The sequence below is a fragment of the Melanostigma gelatinosum genome (genome assembly GCF_949748355.1).
Source record: "Melanostigma gelatinosum genome assembly, chromosome: 3".
Lineage (NCBI taxonomy): Eukaryota > Metazoa > Chordata > Actinopteri > Perciformes > Zoarcidae > Melanostigma > Melanostigma gelatinosum.
In genome coordinates, this window is record NC_136636.1 from 24,244,132 (window position 1) to 24,267,664 (window position 23,533).

Sequence of the window (23,533 nt, forward strand, 5' to 3'; positions counted from 1 at the left end):
TGTTTCCAACTTCTCACGTGAAGAGGTGCTGCTTCTCTATTTGTTGTTTCAAAGGTTTAGGACCTCTGGTTGTTCAAAATAAGCAATTCTGAAAGAGTACCTATGGACAAATTAAACAATTGGAGAAAATAATCAATACATTTATCGATAATGTCAATTATTCTTATCTGGAGCGCTGTTTCACTCATGTGTCCACAAGGAACAAATGCTCAGGAAATTTAAAAAAAAAGAAAGTCTAATTTGTCTTTTTTAGAACAAAGAAAAATGTTCAACACAAAATTACATAGTTCCAACAACATTTTATTTACATATTTAATAAATTTAAAAAGTGTTCATGACCTCCACCAGGCTGTATGCTACCCCACTTCCCTCCGGACTGATGACCTGCTTTGCCACCAGCTGGGTCAATTAACAAGCAGCTTCAACAGGTTAAAACCAGCTGGCGATCAGTTGACACTCACTGGCCCAAGGAAACAATGGAGAAGGCTTTTGTCACGAAAGGTAAGAAGACTTCGTTCATTCTCAAGCTAGACAAATAGATTTTTGTCCGATCAGATGATGAGATTGAGTGAAATCTCACATTTTTACCTCCTAGATTTGAAAAGCTTTGAGTATGCTTCTCCGTCGGAGCTGGACAGGAAGTTCTTGGGGGAACAGAGTTTGCCGTCTGCTCTGTTGCTGGAGCAGCTGTCCACGTCGAGGGCTCCCAACGACACGACGGCTGATGGATCTGACCCCAGGCTGTCCATCCTGGCCTCGCTCTGCCTGTCATCAGACCCCATTTCTCCCTCTCCGGCGTTTTCAATGCACAACATGAACGCTCAAGAGACCCACAACTGTCACCTGGCCGTGCCTTTACAGGCAAAGTCCTCCACTCCTCACGTGCTCCTCGGAAAGCCAAAAAAAGCCGCTGGTTTTGACCGCTCGTGCGGTGATCTCACCACCTCTCAAATGTCATGGGATGTGTCTTTGATTCAATCTGAGAACAGCCCCAAACCCTGCCTGGAGTCCAGTGCGCTGGAGGCAACATGGAGTCCAAAAGCCCAGTCCACACAACATTCACTAGCTGAAGCGTCTCCCTGACGTGGCCAAGAATGTCTCTCTAAACACACACTTAGCACGGCGGAGCTTTGGAAGAAAGGCGGCTGATGTGTTCAGCTGTGTTTTTTTTGTTTTTTTTTTGTTTTGTTTTTGCAAGATTCATGTGTGACAATTCATGCAGAGCGCTGTATGCCTTCAAAATGTTTTTTAAAAATGTGAAAGATTTAAATAAAAGTGTCAACTTTATTTGCTCGTGTATTGTACTTTTTCATGTGACATACAATAGAACGATTATATACAAAAATAAATAGTTTGTAAAACTACAGTACCCATGTTGATGCTGTAGTCTTTCACCTCCGAAGAAAGAATAGTCCCATCTGCTTGGTCATGTCACAGTATGACTGCAGGAGAGATTCAAATCTTTAACATGTTTCTTGTATCCAATCACAACAGAGTGAATGGTTCCTCTGTGTCGGCATCGTGCTCCTGCAAGGGGGGGGGGGTGAAGTCATTTTAGATAAGGCCATTGATGCATAATCTGTTCCGTAAAGAGTCATGGTTCTCACCTGATTGAGTTTCTTGAACTCTACAACCTGGAAGAAAATGTGTTCCAAGATGTGTTTGGCATCCCTCTGATCTTTATCCAGCTTTGGAGTCACCCCCAGAATTTCACCACATTTCCGCACGTAGAATTCCAGATCGTCGTCCGTACCTTTTTTTGTTTTGTTTAAAGAATAGATTTAAAATTTAACGGAAACTGAACCTAAAGGGTTAGTGGGGGTTGTATGAGGTACTTATCAATAGTCTGTGTATAATCTAAAGTAAATGGCTGTCTGCACACTCTTGGTAAGGAAAACCTCATTTCAGCCACCCAAAAGAAAATATTACGTGTGTGCTATATTTAGACTAATGCTTTACATGGCCGCTACCCTTTCAGACAGGGACCTGAAGCCATTATCTATGCTCCTTTTGAAAACAGAATTTTTACCACTCTGAACACGGGAGTTTCTGGTCTACCGCTGCCTCCGTTTGTTAGTTTGTTTTACTCTTGTGTTTAAAACTGTTAGTTGCGAGTCTGTCGCAGCAGTAGACCAGAAATGTCCTGTTTTTGAGCTGTCTGAAATACGTTCAGCTGCTGCTCCTGTCCACAGCAGCGCATTGCTTAGCTTTAGTGATGTTACTCTTTCTAATTTCGTCAAACTGGGTAGTACACCTACTGCGGATAAATAGCCTACCTCACACAACCCCATTTCATGGAATCAGCGCTATCTCTTTAACAGCCCTTAAAGTACTGAACTTACATTTATTGGTGAGCTGTGCGAGGCGCACTTTCTCCGAAGAGAATGTTTCATCTAGGTCGAACAGGTCCAGCATGGGAGGAGGCAGATCGCTTAAGGCAGGTGGAAAGACCTAAAGGACGAGACAACACCCACGTTAAAAATGTCTGTTACATTTCAGCTAAGACTCTAAAACGGCTACAAGCAGCTCGATAAAGGTTCAAAGAATATGTATCTAAACTGGCTAATTCACTTTGTAAAACTGTTTAAATTTCTGTCCATGATCATTTGACAGTTAAATGCTGGTTTCAAGATTAACGGAACACAAGAAGCCCTTTGCCTCTGAATCATAATAGAGACAATGACTGCATTGCCTGAGAGCTTATTTAAGGACCATAAAAGTAAGACCGAAACGATAGCAGCTATTGGTGATGTACAACATGGTGCTGTAGAGTTGTTCTTCGCCTCTTTCGTTTTGTCAAATGAGCTTTCAGAGGAAAAAAGGTTGGAGTCCCTTGCTCGAAAAATGACAAATTGTATGTATGGGAGGTCATGAATGCAAGACTGAAACTCACAGCAGGTTGGAGCTGAGGCAGAGGCGTCTCAAACTGTGGCGTTATCAGCTGAAGTGGCTCGTCTTTCACATTAAGCTGCTCGTAGGCACTGCAGAAAACATTTGGGGTATTTTTAGCCATGAGGGGGGGGGGGGGAAGGGAGGCAGTGACGCAAGCATAGCCTTCCAGGTTGTTCCTCTTGCATTCTCACCTGATGACTTGGGGCAAAGTGTCGGTTGACAAATTGAACAAAGACATGTCAAAGAGCGAGGTGAAGTCCCTGGGGTTTTCATCGCCCTCCTGTAAGCACACTCTGAGCTGTTCCGACAAACACCCTATGTCCGGCAACATGGTGTAATCTGTGATCTAGGGGACACAAGATGGGATTGTTGGCTACTTAAAATGACAACGGGGGGGGGGGGGGCAGCATTCTCCTGTCGAGTATACCTCCTCACCTCTGGGTCTTCTGCATCAATCTGATTCAGCTGAATATTATCAGCCATGAGCCACTGGAGCACAACATCCTGGAACAAAGAAAGTACAAATGAACACTGGCATATTCCACTGGAGAGCAACACACTCTTCTGATGTGTTACTTGAACAAAAACATCATTAAATTCCAACTGGACTCACCATGATTTTACTGTTCTCCTCTTTGTCTATGTATTGGTCACTGAACATGTGGCAGGAACCCAACACTACCAGTTTGCCAGCCTCCTGCATGGGACACAAGACGTCTTTCAACATCATCTCCTACGAGCACACGTGTGTGAAGAGTACAGATTGCCTCTGACCTTTACTTGGTGGAAGGCCAGCACCGGCCTGTTGAGGGGGAAGCAGACGGAGCCAGTCGAAAGAACGGCCACAGCAGGCTTCACCACGCTCAGTGTGGCGCCGTATGGGTACACGAATGTGAGAGCCCTGCACAAATGAAGACAGGAAGGTGTTAAGTTCAAACACCCTCCAGGTCACTGATGTGAAAGATATGGAAGTAAAGCATTTACTGTGCATTGTTTCCAACGTTTTCATCTTCCATGATGCCTGTCACCACTTTGCCAGCCGCCCGACTTATCTCTCTAAACAAGAAAAAGACAAGACAATGTGCATCAGCTTTCAATCTATTCTATTTAACAGTAGCACAATTATTACAACTGAATTCTGATACATACACAGGCGACAAATAGTGTGGGATTTATCGGAATATGCGGTATAAAATGGGTGTTTGTGTGAGAAAAACACATGCTGTGACGACAAACCTGTTCAATACACCGTTGGACACCAGCGCCTCCTTTGGGTGGAAGTATTTGTAATACACATTCCTCACAACAGCATCTGTAAAAGGGATGCAGAGGAAAGAAACAAGACACCACAGAACCGTTTTGTTAGAAAAATACCTTTAACTGCACAGATGATGCCCGCTGTCATTCCATACAAATTTAAATGCGCACCATTGTTGACCATTACGCCAAACTCCTCCAGGAGAAAGTTGATATTGGTGTCGTACTTCATTTCTCCTCCTTCCCCGAGCATGACCAGGACATTTCCTCCTCCGTCCAGGTACTGCTTCAGCACCTCCAGCTGGAAATGAAAAACAATACCGTGAAAACCTGCTTGTGTGTGCAGAAGCTAAAGGTAGCACAGTAGAAGTTGATTTTTATGCGGCTGGTAAACCAAGTGCTGTTCTGTGGGATTAACAAAACATGCTTTGGTTCTTTTTCACAACACATCACCTCTGAAGCTGTGAACTTCTCCCTTGGTCCTGCGGTTATCCACAACTTGACACCCTTCATCTTCTCCAAAGACAGCTCTTCCTTCATACTAGGGGAGAGAGGGAGCATATGTTTTTGCAACTGGGGCGCTTTTCTCAACATGGATGAAATACGATGGTAAATGTTGTCTAATCCGAGGCACAGCGCCCTAGTCAGCAGATACTGTTAGTGTTACACTGCAAACACCCTACCTTTGGATTTTCCATTGAGCTCTTATTCTTGTCTGCATGGATTTGTAGCCATTATTCGACGTAAACAGCTCTCTCTTCGAAACATTGAAGACGACAGTGTTGTGCGCTTCCTTCTCCATCCTTTATTAAAGTCACTCACCAACGCTCACTCTCATTTGCAACCACACACCTAGAAACGGGTTGCAACTCCAAGTTAGATCCAATTTAATTAAGTATGAGCTGTCCCCAATACGAACGCGTTATAACTGTTTTAGCGACTGGTTAGGACGCTTGTTCAAACGTGAATACTTGGCCTTTATTAAAAGTTGTACTGACGTCAGTTGGTCACTGAAGTGAATTAACGGTAAGCGTCATTTGTTTTGAAACTAGCATCCTGTTAGCAAACATTGGTAGCATAGCGCGCCCGTTCTATGCTACGTTATGTTAGCCATGCAGCTAGATAATAGCTAGGCATTCTTACCGTACGTTAGAATTCGACGCTTGCTATTAATGTGTATATTTTCTATATTTTGTTATCCACCAATAACATTAATTTCCACCCGCAAAGCTGCTATCTTGTATTGAAAGGTTGCCGTTGCCCAAGTTACCTCACGAGCTCTGCTAGCAGTGATGCATGATGGGAGGAAAGTGGTAACCAAGGGCGCTAATCACAAAACAACCAAGAAGTAGAGAGGGAGAAAACAAATCAACGCACGTAAGAATCGATATTGTTGCGTACGATTAAGTTATTACGGGTATGTTGACGGAACGAAAAGCGCGATTCCCCCGTTTTTTTCATCTATAAATGACTCACAAGGTTTAGGGATACATACTATTCTGACTTGTTTGCTATACAGTATTATAGTCTCCGTAGACACATGGTAGATGTACGAAATGATCAGTGTTTTCCCTGGTCAACAGGAAGTCTCTACTTTCTCCTGAAGGAGATCATGTTAGGTGAAACACGTGGCACTGTGTGCTGTAAATAGTGCTCATATTCATGACAAAAAAGAGGCAGGCTTTCCTTAGAATTTGTTACTTTATTCCAATATGTTTGAAAAAAAATGTTGCAGATATCTTCAAATTGGCATTCCCCCCCTGGAGGGAGATAAATGATATTAAAATAGAACATGCTACTTGGATTTACTAAGTTATCAGAAAATGAAGCATCGTCTGCCCTCATCAGCTGCTGAACTAAAATGATAGAATGCAGTTAGACTTATGAAAACAGGAAATATACTGAGATAAACCCAAAGAGTCACAACAGCTTTAATGATCTATAATAGTTTTAATGATAATCACTCCACAGAAAAAAAATAAAAATGGTTAAGCAGTTCGAAAAGGAAATAAAAGAAAACCAATTTGAATCTGTTAACATCTCAACTATACATCGAACCCAGACCTGGGACGTGGCCTGTCATTATGTAATACTCGTTATGTTCGGTACATTGTAATAGAAATGGTGAATCCTGGGAGGCTGATCCGGATCGAGACCTGGAAGAGACCAAAGAGACATCTTTATATGTGATATACAATATGATATCCTCATTTCATCTGTAGCCGTATGAGGGAAACCCAACAGGTCCTCAAAATACAGTCAAGAAGTTCTTGGCTAACATTTTGTCTTCAAGCATTATGCACTTCAAATCTGCCGCCTCGTCAAAAAAACATATGTGATTGGCCCTCAAGGTACTATTGCAGAAGGAACAATCTGTACAGTGTCATCCTGTCCTGCTCCACAATCTTTTCCTCTTCAGAAGTCTCTCCTGGAGGATCAGTCTGTACATTTTCCAGGCTTTCTTGCTCTCCGATGATTGCACTCCCATGATTCCATGATTCTCATTGGTGGATCAGGTTGTACATTTCCTTGACTGTCCACAATAATTTAAGTTTTTTCACCCAATACTGGTGGATCAGGCCGTTCCTTCGCGGTCCTCTACATTGCATCAACTTGATTTCTTCTCTTTAGCAGGCAGATCTTTACAGGCAATTAGGGGGGGAAACCACACTGGAGGAGGAGACAGCTGCTGGTATAGTTGCATGTGCAGACATACAAATGTTATGCCATCCAAGTTTCTACTTTAAGGAACTTTTAGATAATTCAAAAAAAAAAAAAGTGTTGGAACTTTTAGAACGACGGCAGTTCAAAAGTTACAGCGAAGTCGTTACAGTAGAATTTCATCTTGAAGTCATTTGATTAAACAACAACTCAAGCTTTGGGATAATTCTTTTTTTAATGAGAAACACTTCTCGTCGAACAAATGACAAGCATTCATCCATTAAAAACCTCTTTAATCTTTATTGATTGCAGATTTGTTTTTTTACATTTTAGCATGTTAATAAAATAAGCATTTGTTATAAATTAAACATTCTGAACATTAGTTTAAAATACTATTTATACGATTAGAATTACAAAAATATAAGAATGTGAAGCATGAAAGTGCTTAAAGTTTGCTGGGCTGTGCGACTGGTATCACTCTCATGAGACCCTCCTGTGAACATGAGGCAGCCAGCACCCCGTCTCTCCTCCACAGTCGGCCGTGAACCAGTACTCTGCTGCCTCCTGCAGGACACAACACAAACCACACGCTGGACTTCAAGCAGAATGCCCAATGTACAAATGCAGCTATTTAGACCTAACCAAAGTGTAATCAAATTTGAAAAGTGACACATTTTAAAAATACATTTAACTTAAAATACTGTAACATTAAAAACAATATTATATAGCAATGTCTCGACTGCGTAAACAACGGTTTGTCTGTGCTTGGTTCCACAATATCACAGCGTGGTGTTCCGTTTAACATGTTCACCGTATCTTTAATATCACATTGAAAATCATATGCATTACTAGGGCTGTATTGAACAGTCACATTCAACGTGCCGGTAAACGGGGCTCGGCAGGCGGACATGCTACTCCTCCAGAAGCATCGTTAAATTGAGCAGTTGGGCGCAGAGTCTAGAGATTGATAAAATAACATCTTAGCTCTGATAGGAAGTTAGTTAAAATTGCGCAAACATCGACGTAGGGAAAAAAAAAAAAAAAAAGTGTCAAAATACGATCCTTCTGCCAGCCTGCACAAACATGTGAAAGCCTCTGCAGACCAACAACTAAAACACTGTAAACACAAACCGTATAACTACATGTGCATATACTGTATGTAGCAAGTGTGACCTCCATAACGTGGGGTGTAGCGATCGTCCCAGGTTTCCACTGTAGTCCCCCCTTTGGCTGCTTCGCTTCAGCGTATGAGCTGCAATGGGTTTGATTCTATTCAAATTAAAAAGTAACCTACACCAGCAACCTGTTCCGATGGCGGGACGGCAATCGATCCAGCTTATGTTGCATTATTAATAAACAACTTCATTAACATATCATCATGTTTGTTTATGAAAGAGCTAACGGAGTCACTAGTGTCTGTGTCGGCGCATCGAGCAGCAGGCTGTTTTATGGACGTCACGGATTCCTTCTGGGCAACCGGAAACCTCCCGTTGAGCACTAGGTCATTAAGACCCTGTGGTGGATCTCCAGACACAACAAACGGAGTACAGCAGATAGGGAAGTGAACGACACACCGACCTGCCCAAGGGCTCTCGCACTCGTACAACATCCACTCGTCTGTGCGGAAAGTGCTGTGGAACCACATGGCGTGGTCCAGGGAGACCGCGAATTGGACCCTGTAGTTGGGATAGGGCAGCATCGCCGTGCCCAGGAGCGCAAAGTCGGACACATAGGCAGCAACGCAGCAATGCAGCTTCATGTTGCCTTCGCCTGCATACACACATACAAATAAAACACTGATGAGATAGTAGTATACATTTTCAGTCAATCTCTTCGCGATTACAAGATTATTTGCCTGGTGTGGACATTATTAGCTTCTAAATGGTAAAGCAAGATACTGGATTATTGTCATGCAACACAGTTGGTGGTAATTGTTTTGGTGCGGACACCACAAACCATTACAACAACATTACGCAAAAAAGGTAACGCACAAACAAAAAGTCCAGCTTGAGTCCAGTACGGCCGAGTTGAGGCTACTTACGAGCTTAAACCGGTTTGATTTTGCTGCAAACCGGCAAAACCAATTTGACTAATCAACGTAATATTGTGTTTGTTTATACAAGTGTCCATTAGCAATTTACTGCCGAGCAGAGACGGCGATCAAATTTCGGTATGTGCACGTTGCGTTTGTTTTTTTTGGGGGGGGGGGGGGTTGATAATGAGACATGGCACAGTTGCTCTCAACGACAATTTTGGATTTGAAGCAGACAAAAAAGGAGAGCCAAAAACAGTCAAGGCCTCCATTTGTATATGCTCAGTAGATGTCATTGTTTTGTATGCTGTATCCTATTTTGGCTGCTTTAGTCATTCATCACCCCCAAAGACTCTCAGCATACAGGCACATTTAAAGTCACGAGGCAAACAGAAGGCAATGTAAAGGAGAATACCTTTATATTACTCAGTGTAGCATAAATGCTATTAAACACTCGCGATGTCAACAATGCAAATGTGCATTTCATCCACTTTACCGATATGCCCTCGTGCGCGCACCCAGAACAGCTGCTTCGGCTCTCGCATCACTCGGCGTCTGAACAAGTGCGATGGGTTGACTGGCTTCATCTCTAGGGGGACCTCATTAGCCAGCAGTTTGTTCAGGCCTTGCTTCGAAGTCTCCTCTAGGTCTGGTTCACTGTGGACCAGTAGAGGGAAATACAGATCAGGATCACAAAACGGGACCGCCAACTATAACAACAAACATGCGTTTGCTGTTGATGGAGCTGCTCTTAAATCGTAGATATTTTACACACACACGAAAACGTACGCGTCATCTATTAAGGAACATGGCGACTGGAAAAGTAGCAAAACTGCTTGCAGAGTGGCAGAACAACTTGTTCCTTACATGGAGTAAAGGAAGTGCAGACTAAGCAGTAATCAGAACTGGTGGTTGAAAACACCTCATGTTACCTTGAATGTATCGAAGCTGTGAAAAGTCAGCTGGATGCAGCAGAGCCCTCGTGGGGGCTGCACTTTGAATCTAACTTGTTGCTGTTACAGACTGCTGAACACGTACTCTGTTGTATACTCTTCCCTTGCAAGCAAATAAAAGGAGAAAAGACAACTTTGAATCTTCTGAAGACTATCTCACTCACACACACCTCTGTAAATTAGGGCTTTTCTAAATATAATTTAAATAGTGCCTTCTATGTCTACGCTGCCGTTACCGTTTTTATTTACGTTATTTATTTTACGTCAAGAGAAGCCTGAGAAATGTCATTGTACCCCCGAATGTAATTAACAACAAAGATCATTTGAATTATTTTTAATAAATGGAGTCAATCCATCATTCACACGTATGAGATGATCCAATGAGGAAAGTGACAGCAAGTGAACTGCCCTCCACTGGAGCACAGAGAAGTTTTATAGTCTTCAATCCAACTCTACTTTATTGGGGTGATGGTAGAAATCATAAAACCTCTGCAGGAATAAATAGAGAACTAACTACATGATGAAACCACCAGAATTAAGATCTCATTTGTTTAAGCTGACTTTAACAAATATACAATTGCACTCAAAATGATTCAACCCACAATGCAAATGAGGGTTATGGCAAAATGTACAAACTTTCAGCTGTTTTCAAACAAGGACAATATAAATAGCTCAACACAACTAATACTACAAGTGGTTTATCCAAATTCAACACAAAATGCCACTTTCAATGACTACTGCAGTCTCAAAATGATTGATTTACTTACACACACACACACACACATGCAGTGTAACGGTTCACAAAATCCACGGTTGGGTTCGGTACGATACAGTGGAGCCACGGTTCGGTACGGTTCGGTACAGTAGAAAACTATAAATGCCAGAGAAATGTACTTGATTTTAAAATATATTTATTCATTACAACTAACATCATGAAGTTATTCTTTGACTTTGAACAATGATGGAACTATACCTGAGTGACCCATCTTCTGGGGTGTCTTCTTAGCAACACATAAGCATAAAAAACAAAAACTGCTCCTTCATGTTATGTAGTATTGTTACTTACATCTTGCAAAAGAGATTTTTAATCTCAATGGGACGACCTGGTTAAATAAAGGTTTAAAAAAAAAAAGTCACACACACACACACACACACACACACACACACACACACACACACACACACACACACACACACACACACACACACACACACACACACACACACACACACACACACACACACACACACACACACACACACGACGTGGAGGTGAAAGAGTAGGCCTGAACCTAGGTTGTGAAGTGCCCGTGTTTATGTTAGTTCGTGAGATGTACTAACTCCTAACGCTGCCCTCTAATCTAACCCGCCAAGTATACAAATGACGTGTAGGCCTTGTTGTGCAAGTATGTTTGTGTCTATTCAAGTCCCTTGTTCACGTTGCTTTGTAACTAATAAAAGAATCAGTCTACCCGAGATCACGGCTGCAGCTAAAGAGTATTTCCATTATCGATCATTATCTCAAGTCATTGTATTCAGTTAATGATCACACATGACAAAGAAATGCGGCAACTCTTCACATTCGAGAGGCAAATCAACAGATAACATAAAACAGTTTAACGCATTTTCTGCCGTCTGACTCGTCGATGAATTGCGTAATCTCAGCAGCTTTACCTGAGATAAAGGTGAATGAGCTCCTCGACCGTGAGGAGGTCTTCGGGCTGCGGGACCACCGGCATGGTGAACTGGTGCTGTATGGGACTCGGCTCCAGTGTGTGGAAGGAGGCCTGGCATGTCAGTATAGCCTGCCCGTGCTGGATGGCCTTCACAGAGCGCACTGAGAGACTGCGACCGTCTCTCGTGCGGTCCACGTGGTACAGCACGGGAACCTTAGGATCCCCTGGACAAAAAAAACCCCCAAAAAAAACGGTGACTGAGACTGACTGCGGCCAATTTACCAGATAATTTCATTGATTATGATGCGACACAAGCCTTCTGTAGTTTCAGTCATTCAATCATAGATCTATTGAATAAACTATGAGCCCCCTTTTGAATATGTGGCCAGCACCTGTAAAATGACACCACGTCTTACCTGCCCGTACGAAGTAGCAGTGGAGAGAATGGGCATAGAGATTATCGCCGACAGATTTGGCGGCGGCTACGAGGGCCTGACCCACTATTTGACCCCCAAACAAACGCTGACTGCGGGGCACCCAGTGGTGCGTCCCTCTGGGGGAAAAACATAAGAGAAGCAATTTAAATATATGTACTGGAGCCTCACTGGAGGTTGGGCCGACGGTGAGAGGATGCAACGTATTTGCCGAACGCATCACCATCATATACAAAAGCCATACAATGCATCCTGTCTTTGTGAATTGAATTACTGCCCATAGACACTGTACCAACGAGGTGTCATTCAAAGATGTAACCTTTGAACCCTGGTGTCGTTGTATAGCTACATTGTATTTATTGATAGTGTTGATGGGTGCTTTCCAATATTCTCTCCCCCTTGAGCATGCCCATGGGAGTGCAAACTAATTACATTATGACCTCTGCATGCTTCCAGTGTGGGCGGAAGTAAATGGATAGACATATTCTGGTTTTGAAAAGGACTCATTAGATGCAAGTGCTGACTTTCAGCTTCTAAAACGTTTTTTTTTTGTTATTGTGTTCTTGACCATACTGGGTAAACAGCAGAGATAGTGGCGAAATCTCCATTTTACGGAACTATTTCCCACTAAATACAAAAGTAAGTAACATAACACAACAAAAGTTCGTAGATTTGTAGAATTGCCCCAGTCATTGTTTTATATTGAATGTAACACTGTGCTTTGGCAATATAACACCAGTGAATTGGGGTTCAGTTGCATTAAACGACGGCCGTTGGCTCTTATGGGGCATCCATGTTAGTTTGTTTTTTGAGAGCCCACGTATTATTAAATCAGACATATTGGAGCTTTTTTTAAACACATCCGAGTTTAAGGGTATTCTTAAGTAACGTTACGTGGTAATTCAGAATTCATTTTGCAACTATCGCCATTTAGGTAAAGTGACAAACTCCCCTCAGCTGGCTTACCTGTACAGGTCTACGTCGAGCTCTTCCAGGTTTAAAACGCTGGTGACCAGGACGTGTTTGAGGTCCTGGGCATGCTGCAACGGATTAGACTCCGAGCTCTCCTCTTCAGGCGATTTCGTGGTCGGTCCGCTATCACCTGCTTCCCTCTCCGCCATGTTTCCACTTCTTTTTCTTCTTCTTCTTCTTCTACTTCTTTGGGGGTTGGGGGGGGGGGGTTTCTTCTTCTTCATTGGGGATTATTGGCGGTTGGCAAACATTCAGGTGAATTACCGCCACCAGCTGGTATGGAGTGTGGATCGGGACGTCTGGTACCTGCATCATTTAAATAAATAATAATACTGAATACTTATACTGAATTAGTATTCAACAACACATACTTCTTGCAGAATATCAATTAGATCAAAATGTATTTTTAACTCACTGAGGTTTTCAATTAGCTGCCGTTCCCCCCCCCCCCTCATATTTCTGAGAGTACAATAGCATGTACTGTTTCCTTCTGCACACAGTAGTCACCTTTGCCTGTATCAAGTTAAACTAATGAGCTTATTTTCATATGTCCCTGGGCAAGTTATTACAACACAGTATGACACGATACAATACAATATACAATGCAATACAACATAGTACAATATAATACATCAATATATCACAGAAGTAAAAGTATATAAAAACAATATGTGTAACAGTAGAGGAAAGGTAATACGATTGCCGGTTAGGTTTGCTTGAAGCCATCTCTTCAGCTTGTTATAGGAAATCAGGGCTCTCACTGAATTCAATCTCTTTATTCCAGTCGTGAGTGGCTCTGACTGAGAAGAATGTTTGGCCAAACCTGTTCCACCTGTTTTGTACAACACAGTCCCATCTGGCAGGTGACCTTGTTGCCCTGCCGGTACTATCCTTGCGCATTGAGAACTGAGTCAGTGTGGAAGGTGCAAGCTCATGTAAAACCTTAAAGATGAGGCAAGCATCTGCAAAATGTTAAAAACTGTTGTTCTTTTTAAAAACCATTGGCATTGGTGATAGCTATTGGCCATACAGTCAAGTGTTTTTTGTTTGTAAAGGGATTTGATTTGTTTCTGGGTAGTCATGCTTGCTTGTGATAAGTTAACATGTGTTATGCGGGAGAAGATCATAGCATGCAGAAAGAGGCTGGCGGCCATTATAGGTATTGTCTCATATGCCTAAAATTAGCCAGGTTGAATTTGATCGCTCTGGCCATATTATTGACATGCTTTTTAAACAGATCTAAACAGATTCAACACAATGGTATTTAAAATCCGACACCACCTTGAGCTTTTCTTCTGAACAAAAACATCAGGTTTCTTTATGTTCAGCTGTAAACATGAATTGCTAAACCAATTAGATACTTGGTCCATGGTTGCAGTTTGTTTGTTTGCAGCTTTTCGGTTTTTGCACGTGTGTATAAAGAACTGTCATCAACATACATTTGTTTGTTGACAGATTGGCAGACTAAAGGCAGGTCATTGATATACAAGCTAAATAAAATAGGTCCCAATATTGATCCTTGAGGCACACCAATGTTACAGTGAAGGCATGTTGAGTATTTCCAATACGTCCACTTGGCTTCCTGTTATCTCCACCAGGATGATCATGCGATCGGTGCAGTGTATATGTGCGTCTGTTTGTTCACGGCCGATTTTGCATTCCTCTGTAACAAACTGCATTCTATTTTGAGTGTCCAGTTAATGAATGAATGAATTTTATTTATATGGCGCTTTTCACAGACAATAATATCACAAGTGCTTAACAGAGCAGACTTTTAAAAGCATAAAAAACACAATGTGACCCTAGGGTCAATAAATTATATACACAGAGAAAAGTAAAAAATAAAAAATAAAATAAAAAATTATAAAAAATAAAATAAGAATGTAAAACATATTAAGGCTGCATGTATGTCGGAGCAGAACAACTTCCGGTTCAAGCGAGGATCAAGGAGCGAGGAAATGACAATTAAGAGACTTGGGATGTACCCATGGTTTATTTGCGTCTCACCATGCATCCCTGGTGGGAGGGACTCAGGGTACATCCCAAGTCTCTTAATCGTCATCTCCTCGCTCCTCGCTTGAACCGGAAGTTGTTCTGCGCAGCCATATTGACGGCCATCCCAAAGCTCTTATTTAGCTCGGAGGACCGAGGAGCGAGGAGGGAGGAGGGATCTCCAAGGAGCCATGAACGAGGACCCACGAGAACAGACTTCCAGGAAGTGTTTTAACGGCCGACACGCCCCCTCATTGTTCAGATATGTGATTGGATGCTGCAGCTGATCGGATTGATGAGATTTTTCTCAACATGTAAACAGTGAAGACAGATCACAGATTAAACTCAAGATTTATATTTGATTAGTTTTCTGATTCACCATCTGGTTTAAATAAATGTTCATTGTAGTCTGAACAACAAAAGGACCACAAACAACTTTCTTCATTTGTTAGAAAGAATTGTCTTTTCATGATCTGATATTTCCCTCAATAACTTTTATTATGGATACAAATAAAGTCAGAGAGAGCTGGATGAACTGAACCCTTTATATATATATTATATATAAATATAAGAGCTGAGAGACACACGTTTTACATAGTTTATTGTCATTGCATTCAGTCAGGTGAGGCTGACAATTCCAGAGTGTCTGGTTTGCTGAGTTAAATCATCGAAGAGAAACCATAATCATATTCTGGGTTATATAATAATGACGTCACAGTCAAACATACAGACGCAAATAATTCATAAATGTGAAAAACGCATTCCACCGGTAGAAATCGATCCTGCACTTATAAGCAGGACACAGTTTGTAAAAGAGGTAACAGACAACAGAGAGAAAACACCTTGACAGCGATGATAACTGTGTGTATTTATTCGTTATTAGTATTATCAGTTACTCTTATTCAGTACAGCAGAGGTCTTCAACAGGGGGTCCGTAAAATCTTTGGTTGATGAGACAATTTTTTTATTAAATGTTTTTTTTCTTTTTTCCCAAACATGAATCTGTCCATTATTTTAATAGTTCAGTATTGTATGCAAGATAACAGGTATGTTTATGCATGGCAGCAGTGGTGTATAGTAACGAAGTAGAAATACTTCGTTACTGTACTTAAGTCGTTTTTTTTGGATATCTGTACTTTACTTTACTATTTATATTTCTGTTGACTTTTACTTTTATTTCACTACATTTTGCAAAGAAAACTGATACTTTTACTCCGATACATTTCCCCTGAAACCTTCGTTACTCGCTACAAAATCAAATCTCTCTTTAGAAACAAAATGAATCATGAGAGCAGCGTCGGGGACTGTGGTGGAACACAGACTGCACGCAAGCAGGTTTGGTGAATCAGTGGTCCTAGCAGCAAGTTAAATCATTGGTTAATCACGTTAATGCACAATTGCAAACAAGTGCTCTCAAAGCCGCGGTGTTGTGATTCCCAGTGATGCCCAGGATGCTACATGCTATAGCTAGCGGGCGACTACATGAGTAGAGTTCCACACAGGACGGGTGGGATGAGGAGAGGTGGATGGGTCAAACTAACACTGTGTTTCCTCCAGGAGGCCGCAGTTTGTGCCGTGTGTGAAACGAGAAGCCAATGTTGATTTATTTGTGACGTGACTTCCGTACTTAAGCAACGCCACTTCCGTAGATATTTTAACGCAAACCACGATATTTTCCTAAACCTAACCAAGTAGTTTCATCGCCTAAACCTTAGTTGTTTCCTGTGAAGATGGAAGTTTATTTTGAAAAGACAGTATGCATGTAACAAGCCAAAACAGACTCATGTTGCTGGACTTTTGCAGGAAAAACGCACGAAAAATGTAAGATATCAATAAAACGGGGATGAATTTATATCATTGTATAAAAAGAGTGACATGAGAAGATCAATCTCATGTCTAAGTTAAATCAGCTCTAATCACTATTTTAAAGTGATGAGTGACTCGTCTAAAACATTTAAAAAAGGAATAACTTCAATAGAATCATTCTATACACTGTAGCTTCTTTACATTCTATTAGAATGTAGCAATTACGATGATAAGTTCATTGTAGATGCAAAAGTATACTGATGTACAATATATTATGTTGAACATTGTTGCTCATGAATGGTTCACAGCCAACCCGATTATGTTCAACACAGCTCCATGTCCTTGGTCATGGTGCCACAGCACTTAAAAGAATAAACTTCATAATTCTCAAAATTCTGACCCTTTGCTTTTTTATTAACAGCATTTACTTGTACTTTTACTTTCAATACTTAAGTACATTTAATATCCGAAAATTACTTTTGATACTTAAGTACAATAAATATCACTTCAAGACTTTTACTCAAATAGTATTCTAAGAGGTGACTTTTTACTTTTACTGGAGTCATTTTCCAGTAAGGTATCTTTACTTTTACTTAAGTATGGCTTTTGGGTACTTTATACACCACTGCATGGCAGTGGCACTAAAAGGCCATCACTCATTTTCGTTTCCACATTTATGTTTAAAATAAAAAACGTCAATTTGAATAGCTTGTATGCATGATTATCATGCAATTGACAGACAATGTTGATATTGGCATTGGTGTCAGCTGACAATGTATGTTTATGAATGGCAGTGACACGGCCACCCTACTCACTGTACCTTGCACATGTTTGAAATAAAAACATGAATATATGAACCTGTGTATTATTTAAATAGCTGAGTATTGAATGCACAATAAAGAGGTTTATACATGGCACTAGACCCAGTTTAATATAAAACACAATTGTATACAATATATATAGTCGGGGGTCCCTGCTCCATCTTTCTATCAGTTTGGGGGTCCTTGGCCTGAAAAACGTTGAAGACCTCTGAAGTACAGTGATCACGTGAACAGACACAAACTTCTCAAAAGTCTCTCCAGCTGTTAAAGCCTACTGACAGCTGATCCAGCTGTGATCAGAGCCTTCATCAGAAACAGACGTCGCTTCACGTGACGCAACTGAGGAAAGGAAGTCTCATATATCTTCAAACATATTTTCTCGTTTCCTCTCTCCTCGCATGGTTTCCTCCATGCATCCCTGGTGGGAGGGACCAAGACGAAAGGAAAGGACCCGAGTGAGGGGAAACGGGGATGCAATTATGAGACTTGGGATGTAGTCCCAGACGCGAGGAAAAGACGCATGTGAGGGAAATGTGGATGCAATAGGCCCTTTTCACTGCAGCCATTTTGACATGTAATTGCAGGGTAAAAACAGGTGTGATTTCTTTTAAATGGCTCTGTTACATTTAAGTGGCTGGGGCCCTGGTATTGTGCATGCTGGCTCACTGGAATGAATTTGAAACTAAATAGAATGGGACCTTCATCAGTTTGATCAATCACACCTGTGTTTACCCTGCAATTATGCGCCAGATTGGCTGCTGCGAAAAGTGCATATAAAGAGACTTGGGATGTACCCTGCGTTAGGATTGGAGTCAATCATTTAGCAAGCCAGAAGAGTCGGCGGTGATGCAGTTTGTGAAAGTGCCTCTTTTGTCCGATTCAGCAAGTGTGGGTCCTATCTCCTGTATGTGGCCCGTGATGAGGGGGACTCGTGGAATGCTGTTGCTCCTGCTAATTCAGACATTAACAGGATGGACAGGTAAAGTAATTGATGTATCATCAGGTTTAAGCTTAAATTCTTCTTTATATAAAGCTGCACTAATTGATGTTTCATATTCACAATGGATCAAATCATTTCTTGTAATGTGAAGGGAGTTGCAGAGAGGATGGAAACTACAGAGAATTAGTTTTCAGTGGCAAAGTTCTGATCAACGCACTGTACACTATCTGCCCAGCACCAAAGAGCAGGCAGAAAAAGTTAGCAATGATGCGCTCTTCTCACAGCAGCCATTTTAACATATCATTGCAGGGTAAACTCGGGTACAATTGCTAACATTGATTATGGCCCGGTTTCATTTAGGTGGGCCATGGCCCTGGTATTGTGGATGCTGGCTCACTGGAATGACTGTGACACACCAAAAATAATGGGCCCACAATTAACTTTATTTTGTAATTAATTGAGAAATCATTGTATTCCCACTGAAGTTAGTCATTTATAGGAATTCATTTTCTGAAACACTGATGGAATTAATATTAACCAATCTTTTCCCTCTCACTCTAAGGAGTTTGTTTTACTAATCGAGATAGTAAAGCAGTTTACCTCAAAATAATGGGTGCTTTGCCTCAGACCCCCTCCTTTCTGCTGGGGGCCATCATTCAGAATAACCACAAGTATTTACTGAATTCCAAACATTTTATGCTTAAAATTGGTAGTGTTTGTGTGAAATGCAATCATTGGGACAGAGACCAATGGGTACACACACTTATTTTCCACAATTGGCTTTTTCGATTGCATCACATATTTCTAAAGGTGGTCATACACTACCGAATCACACATTATCCTGAATGAAGTAGCCGGTTTATCACATTTGTATAATATCTATATTTTCACAGTTCCTCAAACATCTGGTGCAGCATTGAGTCCTCCAGTGAGACTGGTCAACTCTGACAGCAGCTGCTCTGGCAGAGTGGAGATCTTCCACAACGGCAATTGGGGGACGGTGTGTGACGATGACTGGGATGGGAATGACGCTCAGGTGGTGTGTCAACAGCTGGGCTGTGGCAGGGCTCTGTCAGCACCAGTAAATGCACACTTTGGACAAGGAAGTGGACCAATCTGGCTGGATGACGTTCAGTGTTTGGGAACTGAGTCATCACTAAAAGACTGTACACACATTGGATTAGGAGCCCACAACTGTGTTCATTCTGAGGATGCTGGTGTCGTCTGTGAAGGTAACTTTATACATCTCCAAAAAAAAAATTCTCCACAAATGTAACTGGAGAATTGAAGAACATGTTTATTAATCTCATTTAATCTCTCAAACTATACAATAATATATTTACAATAAAGTGCTCCAGGAATTTGTCCTGAAACCCAGTAATGAGTTGGCATTTCTACACTAATTGAAGTCAATGGGATTTTTGACTGGGATGTAGTTTGTTCTATGATATGAAATGTCAGTACATATCCCACTCGTGAAATGTGAAGCTCTTACGTTTCTTAAAAATGATGGTTGCTAAAGAGTGCCTAAATGAGACTAATGAACATCATCATGCTGAACTCTAGTCTGCCTTGAGCTTAGTGCCACACAGCGGTGTATTTGTTTGTTTTAAAGGTTTTGTCTCTACTTCTGTCAATTGCTTCTGATTTAAATATCCTGAATGTTGTGTTAATTTGTGAAAATGATATTGGTGAACAGAACATGTTTGTCATAAACTGGTTTAGCCACAGAGCTGATTTCCTGCAATAATCTAAAATCCCATTGGCTTTTTGTCCAGCGAACCACTGAGGCTAACTTCTGGGTTGGCATATAAATATGTCATCCCTGCAGCACTATATAGATATCTCCATCATCCTGACAATAACCTGTGACTCAACTCCCAATGTACCCAGATCCAGCTGTCACAGTTCATACACAGTTTTGTTTCATTCTTTTCATCTCTTATAGCTTTCACCGCTAATTTACATCAATTGTATGAAATGTTGCGTATCATAGAACCCTACATTTTCCAGATAAACTTCTTTACCTCAGAAGAATAATGTGTGACGGGAAAGTATGATATGGAAGAGTTCATAAAAAAGAAGCTAAATGATCAAGTAAAGTTACAGTGAAGAGATGCGGCCTTTGCTCAATATTGCTGTAATTTGCAACCTACAGTTGCCATGTAGGTTGACGGATATTTTGCTTTCACTTCAACCAGATGTGACTACAGTGAGACTGGTCAACTCTGACAGCAGCTGCTCTGGCAGAGTGGAGATCTTTCACAACGGCAATTGGGGGACGGTGTGTGACGACGTTTGGGATTTGAATGATGCTCAGGTGGTGTGTCAACAGCTGGGCTGTGGCAGGGCTCTGTCTGCACCAAGAAGGGCACATTTTGGACAAGGAAGTGGACCAATCTGGCTGGATGACCTTCGGTGTTTGGGAACTGAGTCATCACTAAGAGACTGTACACACAGAGAATTAGGAACCCACAACTGTGGTCATTCTGAGGATGCTGGTGTCGTCTGTGAAGGTAACTTTGTACATCTAGAAATTTCTTTTTTTTCCCGGAAAAATATAACTGGATAATTTAGAAAAATCATGTTTGTCATTCGATCTTGCAAACAATGCAGTAATATAGTTACAATAAAGTGCTCCAGTAATTGGTCTTAAAACCCAGCAATGAGTTTAAGTTCCTGATTAATGGACGTCAATGGGATTTTTTAAATGTGTTTTGGTAAGATGCCTGAAATGAGGTCTGACACAATCTGAAGAGATTCAACCATTTTGTTCTGTGACATAAAATACATCAGTAAAAATCCCACTCATGAAATTTAAAGCTTTAAAGTTTCTGAAAAAAAGATGGTTGCTAAAAAGTGCCTAAATGAGACTAATCATCCTTATGTCAATTTATTTTACCCCTAATTTACATCCATTGTAAGAAATATTGCGTGTCATAGAACCCCGCATTTTCCAGACATCTTTACCTCAGGATCATGTGTGAAGGGAGAGTATATGTAAAGAGTTCATAATAAATGATGATAATGATAATAAAGAAGCTAAATGAGCAAGTACAGTTGCATTGAAGAGATTGGGATTTTGCTCAATACTGCTGTTGCCATGTGGGTTGACAGATATTTTGCTTTCACTTCAACTAGATATGAGCGCAGTGAGACTGGTCAACTCTAACGGCAGCTGCTCTGGCAGAGTGGAGATCTTTCACAACGGCAATTGGGGGACGGTGTGTGACGACGTTTGGGATGTGAATGACGCTCAGGTGGTGTGTCAACAGCTGGGCTGTGGCAGAGCTCTGTCGGCACCAGGAAGTGCACATTTTGGACAAGGAAGTGGACCAATCTGGCTGGATGACCTTCAGTGTTCAGGGAATGAGTCATCACTAAAAGACTGTACACACGTTGGATTAGGAACCCACAACTGTGGTCATTCTGAGGATGCCGGTGTCATCTGCGAAGGTAACTTTGTACATCTACACTTTTTTTTTTTTTTTTTTTCCTCCAAAATATAACTGGATAATTTAGAAAAATTATTGTTATGTTTCATTCAATCTCACAAACGATACAGTTGCAATAAAGTGCTGAAGGAATTTGTCCTAAAACCCAGCAATGAGTTGAAGTGCTCAACTGATGGAAGTCAATGGCATTTTTGAAGGTGTTTTTGGTAAGATGCCTGAAATGAGGTCTGTGGTTAACACAATCTGAAGAGATTCAAGCATTTTGTTCTATGACATGAAATACGTCAGTAAATATCCCACTTGTGAAATTTGAAGCTTTACAGTTTTTTAACAATTGCCTAAATATGACAAATTAACGTCATTCTTTTTATCTTCATCGCTTTTTACTTTTACTCATTTACAGCCATGGTATGAAATATGGTGCATCACAGAATCCTACATTTTCCAGATCATATCTCATCGTCACCTCAGAAGAATAATGTGTGAAGAAAGTATGTAAGAGATGATTATGATTATGTTTATTAATAATAATAATAAATAAGCCAAATAATAAAGTACCGTTGCGTTGAAGAGATGGGGCTTTTGCCCAATACGTCTGTTGCCATGTAGGTTGACGGATATTTTGCTTTCACTTCAACCAGATGTGACCACAGTGAGACTCGTCAACTCTAAAAGGAGCTGCTCTGGCAGAGTGGAGATCTTCCACAACGGCAATTGGGGGACGGTGTGTGACGACGTTTGGGATTTGAATGATGCTCAGGTGGTGTGTCACCAGCTGGGCTGTGGCTGGGCCCTGTTGGCACCAAGACTGGCACATTTTGGACAAGGAAGTGGACCAATCTGGCTGGATGACCTGCAGTGTTTGGGAACTGAGTCATCACTAACTCACTGTACACACAGTGGATTAGGAACCCACAACTGTGGTCATTCTGAGGATGCTGGTGTTGTCTGTGACGGTAAGTTTGTATAGCTGCACCTTTTTTCTGCATCAATATAATTGGAAAATTACTAAAACATTATTAATTTAACCTTGCAGGTTTGCAGTAGGACATCTGTTGACACCGACCATTGGACCAAAAACCTGTGAGTACGAAATATAACCAGGTATCAGAGCTGACATCTCAGCACAGTGAACTGTTCTGAATTCATAACAATGTTTCTTTTCGTCTTGATCTTTAGGAGAGGACTGACCGAATGCTGTGTCTAAAATCCATCTATATCTGTATTTAAATACAAAATGACATCAAGAGTATACAAAAATAAAATCAATATTCAAACTCATATTTCATTCAATCATTTCTACTCTGCTCAAAATCAACATATTTGGTGTCATTACTTGATATCTAGCTGTTCTGCACCCTTGCAATATGAACCCGCGTTTCATGTGGGGTACATGGCGACAAGACTATCGCACATGCTCAAACTAGCCCTAACTTAAGCGAGAGTGACTCGCACAGGCTAACATGCCAGAAATTACACACCCTTCAGTTATATTTAACCAACAGATTTAGCATGAAAAGACATTAAAACCTACCGATTTTATGAGAAAATACTCTTATTAGTGTATCTAGTACTCCACGATCAGTCTTAATACAAAACTTAACCTCTAAAATATAACATGAAATGCATTGCTTCTCCAAAA

General features: G+C 41.1%; 3 protein-coding genes across 4 annotated transcripts; 1 reads left to right on the forward strand and 2 right to left on the reverse strand.

Moving 5' to 3' along the window:
• Positions 1-336: 336 nt before the first annotated feature.
• Positions 337-5,380, reverse strand: ift52 (intraflagellar transport 52 homolog (Chlamydomonas)). Its single transcript, XM_079297217.1, has 13 exons — positions 4,833-5,380; positions 4,603-4,690; positions 4,321-4,450; positions 4,129-4,204; positions 3,877-3,948; positions 3,667-3,793; positions 3,506-3,589; positions 3,328-3,396; positions 3,084-3,238; positions 2,894-2,981; positions 2,343-2,451; positions 1,608-1,753; positions 337-1,527 (listed from the first exon to the last, which is right to left on the reverse strand). The coding sequence occupies exons 1-13, from the start codon at positions 4,949-4,951 to the stop codon at positions 1,486-1,488; spliced, it is 1,305 nt and encodes a 434-aa protein (XP_079153343.1). The 5' UTR covers positions 4,952-5,380; the 3' UTR covers positions 337-1,485.
• Positions 5,381-7,035: 1,655 nt separating this feature from the next.
• On the reverse strand, positions 7,036-13,028 carry acot8 (acyl-CoA thioesterase 8). 2 transcript variants are annotated; one of them, XM_079266436.1, is made up of 6 exons: positions 12,872-13,028; positions 11,888-12,024; positions 11,470-11,695; positions 9,339-9,499; positions 8,389-8,580; positions 7,036-7,374 (listed from the first exon to the last, which is right to left on the reverse strand). In XM_079266436.1, the coding sequence occupies exons 1-6, from the start codon at positions 13,024-13,026 to the stop codon at positions 7,256-7,258; spliced, it is 990 nt and encodes a 329-aa protein (XP_079122562.1). In that variant the 5' UTR covers positions 13,027-13,028; the 3' UTR covers positions 7,036-7,255. The 2 variants fall into 2 exon arrangements, with proteins under 2 accessions (XP_079122562.1, XP_079122561.1); XM_079266435.1 differs by lacking the exon at positions 7,036-7,374 and having other exon boundaries at positions 7,393-8,580.
• A 6,157-nt stretch (positions 13,029-19,185) lies between these two features.
• On the forward strand, positions 19,186-23,081 carry LOC306797363 (scavenger receptor cysteine-rich domain-containing protein DMBT1-like; the record flags this gene model as incomplete). Its single annotated transcript, XM_079296701.1, has 6 exons — positions 19,186-19,189; positions 19,330-19,602; positions 20,638-20,886; positions 21,578-21,745; positions 22,533-22,721; positions 23,071-23,081. The coding sequence occupies 6 exons, from the start codon at positions 19,186-19,188 to the stop codon at positions 23,079-23,081; spliced, it is 894 nt and encodes a 297-aa protein (XP_079152827.1).
• Positions 23,082-23,533: the final 452 nt, after the last annotated feature.

Excerpts from the sequence above, each read along its gene's own strand:
- ift52 (XM_079297217.1), bottom strand. The coding sequence starts at position 4,951 with ATGGAGAAGGAAGCGCACAACACTGTCGTCTTCAATGTTTCGAAGAGA. Across the intron at positions 4,451-4,602 it reads AGAAGTTCACAGCTTCAGAG|CTGGAGGTGCTGAAGCAGTA; the intron begins GTGATGTGTTGT and ends TTTCATTTCCAG. Across the intron at positions 3,590-3,666 it reads TGGCCTTCCACCAAGTAAAG|GAGGCTGGCAAACTGGTAGT; the intron begins GTCAGAGGCAAT and ends TGTCCCATGCAG.
- acot8 (XM_079266435.1), bottom strand. The coding sequence starts at position 13,026 with ATGGCGGAGAGGGAAGCAGGTGATAGCGGACCGACCACGAAATCGCCT. Across the intron at positions 12,025-12,871 it reads CTCGACGTAGACCTGTACAG|AGGGACGCACCACTGGGTGC; the intron begins GTAAGCCAGCTG and ends TTTTTCCCCCAG. Across the intron at positions 9,500-11,469 it reads CTCATTCACCTTTATCTCAG|TGAACCAGACCTAGAGGAGA; the intron begins GTAAAGCTGCTG and ends ACTGGTCCACAG.